This window comes from Egretta garzetta, unplaced genomic scaffold (assembly GCF_000687185.1).
Source record: "Egretta garzetta isolate BGI_Z169 unplaced genomic scaffold, ASM68718v1 scaffold202, whole genome shotgun sequence".
Classification (NCBI taxonomy): Eukaryota; Metazoa; Chordata; class Aves; order Pelecaniformes; family Ardeidae; genus Egretta; species Egretta garzetta.
The window spans coordinates 218,990-232,677 of NW_009258891.1; the positions used below are offsets into that span (position 1 = coordinate 218,990).

General features: G+C 56.3%; 2 protein-coding genes across 2 annotated transcripts in view; one reads left to right on the forward strand and one right to left on the reverse strand.

Moving 5' to 3' along the window:
- The window catches only part of MYBPH (myosin binding protein H), a 10,414-nt gene extending 3,270 nt beyond the window's left edge, over positions 1 to 7,144 (forward strand). Inside the window, exons 3-10 of the mRNA XM_009634085.1 lie at positions 726 to 895; positions 2,391 to 2,404; positions 3,395 to 3,473; positions 4,730 to 4,925; positions 5,254 to 5,393; positions 5,550 to 5,709; positions 6,348 to 6,484; positions 6,944 to 7,144. Coding sequence (XP_009632380.1) covers positions 726 to 895; positions 2,391 to 2,404; positions 3,395 to 3,473; positions 4,730 to 4,925; positions 5,254 to 5,393; positions 5,550 to 5,709; positions 6,348 to 6,484; positions 6,944 to 7,144 — 1,097 coding nt within the window. The remainder of the gene's footprint in view (positions 1 to 725; positions 896 to 2,390; positions 2,405 to 3,394; positions 3,474 to 4,729; positions 4,926 to 5,253; positions 5,394 to 5,549; positions 5,710 to 6,347; positions 6,485 to 6,943) is intronic.
- A 5,740-nt stretch (positions 7,145 to 12,884) lies between these two features.
- ADORA1 (adenosine A1 receptor) overlaps positions 12,885 to 13,688 on the reverse strand; it is a 25,092-nt gene continuing 24,288 nt past the window's right edge. The window contains exon 2 of the mRNA XM_009634064.2: positions 12,885 to 13,518. Within this exon, the coding sequence (XP_009632359.1) occupies positions 12,885 to 13,518 (634 nt within the window). The remainder of the gene's footprint in view (positions 13,519 to 13,688) is intronic.

A 13,688-nucleotide genomic window follows, 5' to 3' on the forward strand; every position in this document is an offset into this window, starting at 1 on the left:
ACTGATGGGACAACCATCTTGGTTTGAAGGTGCACATGGTGGCTTAGCAAACCCTGGCACACGTGGGTTGCTCTAGCTGCCCACCTGGGACACCCAGTCCTTTGGTGACCGGGGCAGCCTGTTTACTAACTGAGAAACCTCTTAAGAGGTTTGGCACAATGAAAAGCTGTGCCAGCTGGCTGATGTGGGAGGGCTTCTACATCTTGGCTGGGGGGTGAGGTTGAGATGCCCCATCCGAGCAGGAAGAACAGTTGGGGAGCTCCAGCTGGCTGGTGGCAGGTGATGAGTAGACCTTGTCCAATGTAGAGGATGTGCGGAGGAACATGATGAGCCCCAATGAGTTATCCTGGGGCAGTAAGAGGAGCAGATTGGCTGGCAGGGTGGTCTAAGGATCTTAACTACTTCCAGAAATGCACCTGGAAGGCGCAGGGCCATGTTTGCTGGCCTGATGCCTTTTCTTGCTTGCAAATAGCCTCCTGCTCAGCAGCTGAGCTTCTGCCAGCATTTCATACCCCATGCTTGATGGTGGGGTGGGATGGCCAACCTCTCCTCTAAGATACCTTCTTCTGCTGGTGCCCCAAATCATTCAGCCTTTGCAAGGAAGGGGTTCTTTACTTCTGGTTCCACACCCCCCCACACCCTCCCCGGTGGCTTGATCCTGCTCTTTGGGGTGTGTGTCTGTCTGTCCATTGCACGCCTGAAGTGCTCTGCTGGCTTCATCGCAGGTACAGACTGGACAGCTGTGAACAAGGAGCCTTTTCTTTCTACCCGCTACACAATCCAGGACCTTGGCTCTGGTGACAAGATCCATGTGCGGGTGAAGGCTGTCAGCGCCAGCGGTACCGCTCCTGCCGTGCGTAACACCCATGGGCTTTGTGAGCAGGACAAAGAAATCGCAGCCCATCCCTGCGGCCTGAGCAGCTTCTGCCCCCCTTACATGTCGCAATCCAGCCCTTGACCGAGAGGAACCGTGTCCAGTTCCCTTGGGGTGGGATAGAGCGCCTTCCCAACCTCAAGGCACTGATCTTGCAGATGGTGACGATTTGGGGGTGAAGAACTCAAAATGCAGAGCTGCACTTTCCCGTTGCATTGCAAGAGCTCAGGAACGGGCTTGCTTTTGGCTCGTCCCTTGCCTTGGCCATGCCTACATCTCTACTATGCCATCACGTACATATCGGACAGCTTTGTTTATTTAGCTAAGGAAAGTCAGGAACTGGTAGTCTGGAGCATGGGAACTTTAATCATGCTGAACACGCTAATGAATGGCTTGCTCCCATGCTTAGCAAGGCTCGCATTCCTCCCGGGGTGCTGTGAATGTGCTGAGGCTGATGTATGATCGCAAGGCCGGCTTTCATTTATCAAACAGCAAATATAGACTTATTTTCCCTTTACAAGGAATTATTAATGCGCAAGTTTTCCTATTACTCAAAGAACACATTGGATTTTTCAGCTGCTTAAAAATAGGAGCATTAATAATGAAGATTATTGCAGGGACTGCCAGCTTTTCATAGGAAAAGGCTTGGCGAGGGCTATCAGCATCTGGAAAGGGTCCTGCAGGGTCCGTCCACTCAGTCTGCTTGGAGGAGGTGAACATGGCTTAGTGTCTGCTTGCTGTGTTCCCCTCCAGCTCTCAAAGGCGTCCCACCGTACCTTGTGGGACGGGGGAAACTGAGGCATGGGGACTGGTGTGAGATGCCAAATAGGCAGCTCATGTTCCCCACTTCTAGTCCCGTGCTGCCCCCACCCTCTCAAATCCCCAAAGCACCGGCTGAGAGCTGTAAAACCCCAAATGCTGAAAGACCCATGCACAGCTCACTCTTGCTCCACGCTTGTGGGGATTTTTTCTTCCCCCTTTTCTTTTTGCTATCTGAAACTCTCTGTCAGCTGACAGCACTTTCGCATTTCCTTCTAAATCCAGCCCTGTGCGTGCTGCCTGGCTTTGCTGGGAAACAAATCCGCCCTCCGTGTCCCTCTGCCTCCCCGTGTCCACCCCAGCCACTTGGATGCATGAATCCGCTCCTCTCCACCCCATCTGCTACCTTCTGGTCTTCACATTTGTTTGGGACTGCATTTTGTACCTCTCATGGGTTCATTTATAGCAGCACAAGGGATTTTAGATAGCAGCGATACAGACGGCAGAGAGTTTAAAAACAGGTGGGACGAGTGGGTTTGGGAAGTGGAGAGAGACGAGGAGAAACCAGATGAAGATTAGGTGTGGGAGTCGCGTTTTGCAGTGAGCCGGGGCGGGAGAAATGCCTTCCCACCCGCAGCAGCGTGTCACCTGGGCCACCAACCTCGGCCAGCCGGCAGAGCAGGGCACGCGTGAGCTGGGGAAAACACCCATGAATTAACATTCCTCCGTTGAGGTCGGGTTTCTCTGCCCCGCTGAGACTGATGAGCCCAAGTGGCAGCATGAGCACATGGATCCCTGGAGGGAATAGCGGCGTGAGCAGAGGAGAGACCATCTCAGCTGTCGGTGGGGCCATCTGGGACCGCTGGGCATCTCCCTGCCCTCCCCAGCCCACCGCCGGCGTTTCGCACTCACAGCTGTTTAACCATTGCTCAGTCCCGGTTTAATTCTGGCTGTGCCCCCTCCCCAGAGCTAAGCTCCAGCACGTTTAATCCAGGCAGAGACACTCAGCTCTTTTTATGAGGGGCTCACGTAAACCCAATGCCTCTCCAGAAGGATCACCGGGCGGCACCAAGCCGGTAAGGTTACACAGCTGCTATTTTCACCCCGGGAAGGAGACACACGCTCCATCAGCATTCTCCAGTGGGTTTTTTGCTTATCTTTGTTATGTTCCCTTGGGGACGTTGGCCTTCGGTTTAAGCCTGGGGCTTTCACAGCTCTGCTGTGAGTAACCATGCACCATCTCTGTCTCTCGACGGCCTTGAGTGCACAGCCAAGGTGGAGGTCTGGCGAGCTTGCTGGAAGTTGGGTTGTGTGCCTCTGGAAAGCCTGCTCTTGGAGCTGGGGGAGAAGTATTTCCTAACTGGGAGACACTGTCCTCTGCCTTGCTACCACGTAGGCTGCGCTCTGGCTCTTCTGTTTAAGGCTATGTTGGTCTCCATAGCCTGGCTATAATGAAGGGGGCGAATGGTCCATCGGGGTAGTGCTGTTGGGTTGGGGACCTGGTATCTCAAGGATGGATATAATTTTGGAGTGCAGACGATGGGGTAGGCTGGCATGGCCCTGCTGTCCAGGAGATGAGAGGGAAGAGGTGGCCCTGTTTGGCAGGCTGGCATGGCCCTGCTGTCCAGGAGATGAGAGGGAAGAGGTGGCCCTGTTTCTGGGTGGGATTTCTCAATGGCCAAGCAGGGTGGATCAGCCAGTTGGGGGGCTGTGATTTCCTTGGCCCCACAACATGACTTTCTGGTCCCCAGAGCTCCCAAGGATCCGCATGCCCCGTCACCTGCGGCAGACTTATGTCAGGCGTGTTGGGGATGCCGTGAACATGATGATCCCTTTCCAGGTGGGTGGATGATTTGGGATTTAATCCCCCAAGCTTTTTAACTGCAGGTTAGCCTCTGCAGTGACCATGACATGCCTGGAGCCAACTGTGGGCTGGCTTGTCTTGGTCCGCATGTCTCATGGGGCAAGGGTGGGAACACCTCTCCCATTCCTGCCTAGCTCCTGTTCTCCTCCTGATACATTTTTATTGATGGTGTTGGCAATGGGACAACCCCAAACACACTAGGTCATGGGCTAGCTATTGCTGCTGTCTCAGCCCACGAGCCACAGGACCACACAGCACCACGGTGGGGGTCCCCTTGGGGACAGCAGCTGCTTTTGGAGCAGGGCAGCCCCAGGGTCGTGTGATGGGGGGAGCGATGCTGACACTGGTGGGCCAAGCTGGAGGTCCTCTCTTTAACTGATCTATCGCACACGGTCTGGGAAGTCACCAAAACATCTCCACCTTGGTGTCTGCGATGGAGAAAATCAGCCCTGAAACAAGCTGGCCAAGCAGGGGGAAGCGAGAGCCGGAAAGCTGCCCCTGAGATGAGGGACTTGTCCATGCCATGTCTCATAGGTGGTTGGGAGCCTGCGCTGACCATGCTCCAGACATAAATTGGCCTTGGATGCTGAATTCAAGCCCCTGCTTCTAGGCTTGAACCTGGGCTCAGTGCCCAGGCAACAGGAGCACAGCTCTGCCTGCAAAGCCCTGGGCAAGTAAAGCTGGACTTGCTCCATAAAGACTTTGGGGGACCAGCATGTTCCAGCATCATCCCTGGAGCGTGGTGGCTTCCCGTCAGTGGGGCTGGGGGGGATTGGTTGTAGTTTCTTCCCTGGGGACTGCCGGATGGGAGAGGCTGTACCCAGGGCACTGCTGCCTGGACAAAGCGGGGTGGCTCTGCCCACCCGTCCTTCCCAGCAGGACCCACAGGGACCATGTGTTTGAGTGGCTCCTAACCCGCCCGGTGCCCAGGCAACAGGAGCACAGCTCTGCCTGCAAAGCCCTGGGCAAGTAAAGCTGGACTTGCTCCATAAACACTTTGGGGGACCAGCATGTTCCAGCATCATCCCTGGAGCGTGGTGGCTTCCCGTCAGTGGGGCTGGTGGGGATTGGTTGTAGTTTCTTCCCTGGGGACTGCTGGATGGGAGAGGCTCTACCCAGGGCACTGCTGCCTGGACAAAGCGGGGTGGCTCTGCCCACCCGTCCTTCCCAGCAGGACCCACAGGGACCATGTGTTTGAGTGGCTCCTAACCTGCCTGTGCGGGTTGCTCCAGGGAAAGCCCCAGCCCGAGGTGATCTGGACCAAGGGTGACCAGCCCTTGGACACCAGCCGCATCAACATCCACAACACGAATAAGGACACTATCTTCTACATCCGTGAGGCACAACGCAGTGATTCGGGCAAGTACGAGCTCGCCGTGCGGATAAATGGAGCAGAGGACAAGGCTACCCTGGACATCCGAGTGATTGGTAAGGCTCGGGACCCTGCAGGGTCATTCTGGGGCTCATTTCTGCCCCTTGGTTGGGGGTAGCTCTTGTTCTGGGTGGGATGGGAGAGAGCCAGCAACAAGGCAAGGGACCCTGGGGTCCCTCTTCCAGTGGGATCTTCTCCAGGATCATGGGGGTGAACTCCTCTGGCTGGGGCTGTGGGGCTGCAGGGATGCTAGCCCATGCCTACTGCAGCTTTTCATCCCTCACATGCTGCAACAGGGTGAGAAAAGATTAAAAGCAAGGTCAAGACACAGAATGTGGGGGGGAGAAAATTAGGATGCCACCCCATGAGGGTTTGTATTTGCAGAGCCACCGGGCCCCCCCCAGAACCTGAAGCTGGTGGATGTGTGGGGCTTTAATGTGGCCCTGGAGTGGACCCCCCCATTGGACAACGGGAACTCTGAGATCAAGGGCTACATGGTGCAGAAGTCAGACAAGAAGAGTGGGGTGAGTCTGGGTGCTCCTGGGCCCCTGTGCCCTGGTGCTGGGGATGCCCTTATGGGAGAGGGGAAGCCGCACATCCCTGTTTCCCCCACACCTCCTCCATCCTTTGGACATCTTGCTTTTCCTCACCATTCTTTGTTTTTCTTTTTTTCCTCCTAGAAATGGTTCACGGCGCTGGAGCGCTGCACCCGCACCAGCTGCACCATCTCTGACCTCATCATTGGCAACACCTACTCTTTCCGGGTGTTCGCGGAAAACGCCTGCGGGCTGAGCGAGAAAGCGGCTGTCACCTCCAGGGTGGCCCACATTCAGAAGACAAGTGGGGACAAGGCCCTGTCTAAGGGGTTGGGGGTGGTGGTGGGTCTTGTCCCTGTTGGGACTAGTGGGGCTTGCTCAGTGTTGTGGTGATGCTGCTGGGCTGGTCCCCAGGGAGGGATGAGGAACAGCCCTGGCTGTGGCCCCGCAGCTCAGGGACAGCAAAGGAAGAGACCCCTACAGTGGTCCATCCCCAAACCAGCATCCCTCAGCACCACTCTCCGTCTCTTCCCATCCTGCTCCCTGGTAGCACACAGTGATTGGTGTCTGAGCCACCTGCAGAGCTTACCCCCGGCTCCTATTTCTGTGCACCAAATGTAGGGGACGGAGTAAGAGATCCAGAGAAGCTCCTAGCCTGGATCTGACGTGCTGCACATAGCATGTGCCGCGGTGTTGGGTTGCAGACTGGCATCTCCCTTGTCCAGGGACTCTGGGCACTAATGTGGCATGGTTGGATGAGAAGGGATTTATAGACAGGGCTGGTCTGAGCTGGAGGCCAGGTCCCAGGCTAGATGCTGTCTGGCTTGTTATGTGAAGGAGCAGAAGTATTTTGGGGTACTTTGGGCTGAATCCTTGTGACCATGTGCTGGTCAGCCCAGGAGCCCGAGCTCTGCCTCAACCTAGAATTAATTATTTTCTTAGAAACTGCTTACCAGCCAGAGAAGATGCCCCAGCGGGACATGATGGAGCCTCCAAAGTTCACCCAGCCCCTGACAGACCGAACCACCACCCGGGGCTACAGCACACATCTCTTCTGCTGCGTCCGGGGCTTCCCCCAGGTCAGTCGTTCCTCCATGGACAGCATCATCACCACCTGTGGGCAGCCATCGAGGGGGGGGGTGTGAGGTGGGGGTGGGTTGCAAGGTGGCTGGAGGTGTTGGGAAATGGTTGTTGGTATGTTGGGTTGGGGTTGGATGAGGTTAGGGGGCTGCAGCTGCCCTCTTAGTCAAACTGGGGTAAGTTTTGGGTGTTTCTGCATGGACATGGGGGACTGGTCTTAACCCAAGCCACGTCCTGTTTCCTTCTGCACTGGGGGAGGAAATGTGGAGCAGTGGTTAGGGCCCAAAAATGGGAGATTCAGCTCTTTGAACTACTTCTGCCTGTGAATCCCATCATAGCCACCAGCTTCAGGCAGGGACAAGGCAAAGGCAGAGGGAGGTGGCTGCATTTTGGGGCCAGTTGGATTTCTCATTTCTCTCCCTGCTTTAAACAAATAAATAAATCCTGCTGCCTTCCAGCCCAAAATCATCTGGATGAAAAATCAGATGGAGATACGGGAAGACCCCAAATACATAGCGATGATCGAGCAGGGCGTCTGCTCCCTGGAAATCCGCAAGCCCAACCCTTTCGATGGGGGCATCTACACCTGCAAAGCTGTGAACGCCTTGGGGGAAGCCTCAGTAGACTGCAAACTTGATGTGAAAGGTAAGATCGGTTGAGAGAGAGGAGCAGGTCTGCTGGCCTGCCTTCTCCTATTCTTGCTTTCACAGTGGTGTGGCTTGTCCCTGTTTTGTGTTGATCCTGGTAATGGGGGAGCCTAAGGACACTGGGTGGCCCTGTGGAGCTGGGGCTTAGGGCTTCTTGGGTTTATGGTCTGGAAGCATCTTGAAATCGCCTTCCCTCATTCATGGCCAAAAAATGGGGAGGAGACCAGAAACTGCAAAGCCAAAGGACCAGAAGTGCTGGTGGAGGCTGGGGCGGCTGCTTGCTCCCCACTGCGTCTACCAGCACGTGTGCCCCAAGCCACGCGTGCAGGGGCTGGGCTGAACCCCTCCACTTGCACCTGGGTCGTTCTGATTTATGTCTCGGGATCCTGCCCAGGCTTCCCAGCTCACATTTCCCTGCCTCAGCAGAACGCCCAGCCCAGCCCTTGCATGGGGGTGCCCCACGTTGCTCCCTGCTCCTCTGTGCGCTGCAGACCCACCTCAGCTCACGGGAGGACGCATGCCCACACGCTGCACACTATGCACCTTAGACACACGTCATTTTTATTATTTCTCCTCCTGTGGCTTCCCAGCACATGCTTGCCCCGAGACATGCTCTGCCCTACTTCCCACACAGGCAGGGCTCCCTGCCCGCCGGGGCAGGGGGCCCTGCCCCAGCCGGCCCCGGCCACGCTGCCCCACGGGCAGGGCTGTCAGTGCAGCCAGGCGGGCAGCGCGGTGAAACCAGCCGGCAGGATGAGCTTGTTGTTGTGCTGGGGACACAGAGCACCAGGGAGTCACCCAGGCTGGGAGCTGGGCTTGTTCAGCCTGGAGAAGGCTGAGAGGGGATCTCATCAACACCTACAAATATCTCAAGGGTGGGGGTCACCAGGACAGAGCCAGACTCTTCCCAGTGGTGCCCAGCACCAGGACAAGGGGCCAGGGGCACAAACTGCATCACAAGAGGTTCCAGTTGAACGGGAGGAAGAACTTGTTGACTTTGAGGGTGCCCGAGCCCTGGCCCAGGCTGCCCAGGGGGGCTGTGGAGTCTCCTTCTCTGGAGATATTCAACCCCTGCCTGGCCGCTGTCCTGTGCCCCCTGCTCTGGGTGAGCCTGCTTGAGCAGGGGGGTGGGATGGGTGAGCTCCGGAGAGCCCTTCCAACCCTTGGCATTCTGGGATTCTGGGATCCTGGGGGCAAGCTGGCCAGGAGCAGGCAGCGATGGTGGGGTGCGTGATTGCTCGGAGCATGTGTGCACAGGGATGATGTGTGTAGGTGCACGTTGGTGTGCGCAGATGAGCGGGTTGGTTATGCCCTGGCTCACTTTTGGAAGTCAAAAGGGGAGTAAGATGACAGGAGTTTAGGGGGTTTATATCTCCCATGCTCTCTTGCAGTGCCCCAGTGAGGACAGGTTGGAGGAGCAAGACAAAGAGCAAGGTAGGTCTGGGCTGGGGCTGCGGGATGGAGGGAGGGTGGATCACATCACTGGGGATGGAGTGTGTTGAGTGTCCTGGATTAGCTCTTGTTACCTGCTGATGGAGCCCCAGCTCCGGTCTTCCTCATCCCATGGCTGGAGATGCACTGGTGGGGTGGGATGCTGCAGAGTTTGAGAGAAACCTACCCCTTTGCAAAGTGGAGGAGGGTAAATATGGCCAGGAAGATGAAGATGCATGTGGAGGCTGGTGTGCCTGACAGAGGCACGGGCAGCACGGCGGACAGAGCCCCAGTTTGCAGGCAGGGTTCAGAGACCTGGGGGGGTTGGATGCACCTGAGGGTCACTACTGGGGCTGGGGGCAGGTACAAAGGGTGTGCAGTGGGGCTGCAGGGTGGAAAAGCAGAGTTAAAGGCTTGCACCTGAATTTTTGGGGCAGGAGAGGGTGGAAGAACTGGGCTGGGTTTGCCTGGCATGGGCTGGGACCATGGCTGGGATGTGGTTTCCCATCTCATCCCTGACCACTGGTCTCTCGGCAGCGGTGCCCTCACAGGACTCAGATCTCATTCCTTTACCCCAGGTGGATGCTGCGGCTGCTGTGCGGTGGCGTGGCACATGGCGATGCTCCTGGCCATGGCCCCTGCTGGCCTGCCCCCTCCCTGGCCGTGCCCTGGGGGGGCTGCACCTCAGCCTGCCTGGTCTTCTCTGAGTGCGTCCTTAGCTGCGACAATAAAACAAGCCCATCTGAGGGGCTTTGGTCCTAATAAAAAACCCCAAACCACTCTGTCCTGCTTGTTGGGGTTGGCTTGGATGGGAGGGAGCGGAGGGGAGAGAGCTGCCAGGGATGCAATGGGGTCATATAGCACCCCACCGAACCATGGGTGGAGGCGGTTTTTGAACTTGGAAAGAAAGGACCAGCTTTGTAAAATACATATGAAGAGGACTAAAAACCAGAAGCAACCCAACCAGGAGGAAGAGGAGGGTGGGGAAAAGTTTCCTTCTGGAGCTGGAGAATGATTCTGGTTGAGGAGGAAAAAAATCAGCAACACGAAAACTGTGGCGTGTCGATGATTCTTCATCGAAGCACAATTTCTTTATCCACGCCATGATGCAACGATCCAGCCACGCGCTGCCGCCAGCACCCCCTCCCCACGGCATGAGGTGGCGGGGGCAGGACGTGCCGATGTATTATCCAGAGGAATTGGCCCCGTTAGCTACTGATAGCTCCTGTGCGGGAAGATGACTTGTTACTTCCAGCTGGGAGACAGCTCGGGTCAGATGCTGTTTATTAACAGAGAACCCAGACAGATCCATCAAGTCGACTAAGTGCATCGTTAGCCAGGGGTCAGCGGTGCCGGGCACCTCCTCCCCCAGCACAGGCTCCCTCTCGGGCCGACGAGGCTGGCACGTGGGCAAGGGCAGGAGCTCTCCCAGCCGCATGCCAGCTCGGTCATGGAGCTGGACCTGGATCCTGCCCTGAGAAAGGCACATCCCGGCAGGCCCTGGCCCGGCAATCCTGGGTGCAAATCCAGCCTGGACATCTGCAGGTCTAAGCCCACCCTTGGTGCCACTGGATAGCAAAGCCAGGCAGTGCCTATGGCTAAAATAGCTGACCCCTCTCTGCACATCTCTCCTGCAGCCCCTCGCTTTCTCCCCAGCCGCCTACTCTCCATGCCCAAGCTGAAGTCCATGGGGTTATTGCTGTTCCCAGGGGCTCAGCACCGGCACAGCGCTGGCCACACCAGACATCGCTTCCACCATCAGAGGGCATTGTCGGATTAATTTTTATCCCAGCTGATGGTCAGGCTGGTTTGCTGGGGTTAGCGATGATGCCACTGGGGTGGAGGTTGCAGTCCAGCTGGCAGGTTGAAAGTGGGTCTTCCTCAGGCATGCTCACACCTTGGGCATTGATGGGGATGTCCTGGCCCCCTTGATGTCCCTGGCATCTCCGCATGTGGCTTTGGCCAGTGGGAGCCTTGGGGGGCAGGGGCTGGGAGCAGGCTGTGGTAGCCGGGGGGTTGCTAACACAGGGGAAAAGCAGCATCTCCAAGGCTGTCATGCTGCATACTGTGCCCTTTCCAGACTCTTAAGGCAGTCCTACAGGGCAAAGACTGTGTTTTTAACCCCACAGGGGACCAGGGTGGGTAACAGCAACCACTTTTAGTGAGCTCTCCCTGGGAAAGATCTGGAGAGCATGCAGTGGAAAAATCCACTAGATGTTGTTCTTGAAAGCAATCATCCACGTGCCTTTTAATTTATGAGCATCCCAGTCGTCAGGTTTCTGGGCACCTTAGCAAGGATCAGGCAAAGGCATCAGTTCCAGGAAAGCAGCCTCTTGCAGAAATAAGATGCAAGTGGGAATCAGACCTGTGCTCGGTAAAGAGCAGCCCTAACCCGGGGCCAAGCTCCTGCAGAGCAAAAGGACCACGGGCAGGATTGGGGGCCCTCTCTGCCCTAGCCTGGGTTTGCAGCATCCTCGGGCACTGCTGATATGGGATTTTGGGTTCTTCACCTAGAGGGGGCTGGGAGGGCGTCCAAGGCCCCGCCATCGTGATGAGGTCCAAGGGAAGGGTTTGCTCCAGTCCCTGCCTTTGCTCTTCTGCTCCACTCCCATTTTGCCCAGTATAGTCTGAGCCAGGATCCTGGATGTGATATATTGAGGCCCTTGCAAAATGTGGGAGGCTGAGCCCCTCATCTCCTCTCATTCTTCCTCCCACCCTTCTTTGCTGCCCTACTCTTCCCCTCAAGAGAAATAGAGAAGGGGACGCCCAGCAGCCCCATTGCCCATGCTACGTGTGCACAGCATTGCTCCCCACAGCCAGCTAAAGAGCCACCCATAAATCTTACCCACCCAAGGTCCTTTTTCTTTCCACACCCCCTCCTTGAACTCGCTGTGGTTGCTTTGCCCGGCTGAGGGGCATGACTCTCCCAGGGGCAGGGGGAGGGTCAGAAGAAGTGCGTTTCCAATGGGAGACTGGTGAATAAAGGATGCTGAGAAAAGAATCCAAATCAATTCAGCTTAACGCCTTCCACCACCACTTCAGCCCTGGAAGATCCAGCTGCAGAGCTGGAAATGGCAGTGGGGCTACCAGCATCAGTGACCACAGAGCTGGGTGGGGGTGATGGGCCACCTCCAGCCATCTCATCCTCAAATGTGACCATGTACGCCCTGTCCATGGCTAAACCTGAGGCAGACACAGGGGGGTGGACAAATGCCCCTGGGCAACATCAACACCAATGTGGTGGCCTGCAGGCATCTGCCACTCACCCCCAAATGGCTGCAGGCACCTCTCTTCTCCCCTGGGCCATGGAGGTGGCTGCATTAACCCACAAAGGTTGGGTTTGGCTGCACGGGGAGGGTGGTAGGGAGCAACGTGGAGACGTGAGACAAACGGGCTGTGAGAGACTTGCCTCTGCCTTGCACAGAAGACAGGTGGGAGAAAACAGGGAAAAATGACTCAAAGCCAGAGTAAAAGGAGGGAAAAGACACATAGAGGGGACTCAGCTCCCTGGGTGCAGCTCCAGAGGTGGTGGGTGCTGCTGGGGGCCATGGGGAGACACGGGGCAGCAAAGGGTACTTCTTGCAGCGTGTATGCTGGGGGTTTCCTTTCCCCTCCTTGGTAGTGTTGGGAGCTGGAGACCGACCCTTTGCTCCGTGGGGATGGTGGGTTCATCACCCTGTGGGTGCTGGCATTGCCATGGATGCCTTTTCCTGCGTACCAGCCCAGCTGACCTCTCCCTGCTTATGAAGGGGAAAGAACGGGCTTGAAAGCTCCCAGCTTCAGAGCTGGAGAACTCACGTTACCCTGGGCTCCTGGTTCTCAGCAGCCTCACTCCCACCAGGGCACCCCTCTGCCCCAGTGCCCAGGTACCCCCGCAGATCCAGGGACACAGGGGCTAGAGCGTGAGGTGCCCCCGGCATCACCCACTGCCACTCTCCAAGGAGCCAGAGGTCTCCATCAATGGCAGAGGACCTCCTGGGTGGTTTTTATCATTTTATTTTATTTGCATGAAGATAAACTGCGCCTTTGCCTGTACAATTTCTCCTTAAATACTTGGCAACCCTTAAAAAAAAACAAAACCAAAACAAAACCAAAAACAAACAGAAAAAAAAAAAGGAAAGGAACAGTGCAGGCTACAATATCAAAACAGTACGATGCTTGTGAATAAATAACCCCCGGGGGGTGCTGGGGGGCACGGCTGTTCAGATTGCACAGGGCCAGTGGATCCAGCCCTCCCCGGACCTCACCAGCCCTTCCCCTGGCAGCAGGAACCGGGGACCGGGCTGGGCATGGAGGACCCCTCTCTGCTCTCTCCCAGCTCCTAGTTGCCCAGCTCAGCTGTGGTGGTGCTGGCGTTTTTGTTGGTTTTGCAGCAGAAGTACTGGTTCCAGATCTGCAGGAAAGCTGTCCGGAACTTCTTGATCCTGAAGGCGTAGACGATGGGGTTCATGGCTGAGTTGCCGTGGGTGAGGAAGATGGCGATGTAGGTGAGGATGTGTGGTGTCTCACAGGATGGGCAGAACAAGGTGATGCAGTTGAGGACGTGCAGAGGGAGCCAGCTGAGTGCAAAGAGGAAGAGAACCAGTGCTAATGACTTGGCAATCTTCAGCTCCTTCCCATAATACTTCTGGGGGTCGTTGGAGCTGGAGGAGACCTTCTTGTTGAGTTGCTTGCGGATAAGGTTGAAGACTTCCAGGTAGATGAGCAGCATCAGCAACAGGGGAGGCAGGACCCAAACGAAGAAGTTGAAGTACACCATGTACTCCATGCTGATGACCGTTTCAAACTGGCACTTGATGACAAACTCAGTGTGACTGGCGTTCAGCTCCTGAGTCCTCCGCATCTTGTTCAGGTTGTTCCAGCCAAACATAGGGGTGAGTCCCACCAGAAAGGAGACGATCCAACAACAAGCAATGGCCACCGCTGCCCGCCGGGGTGTCACCATGCTCTTATACCTGTGGAAGAGACAACAACCGCAGGGAAGAATTAGGCACAAGCAGGATGCTCTGCCTGGGGGGTTAAGATTGCTCCACATGGGGTTGCAATGCCCATGCTGAGATGGCATGGTGCTCCTCACTCCCTTCCTTGGCAATCAGGAACAGCTTGTCCAGATAGATGCATTAAC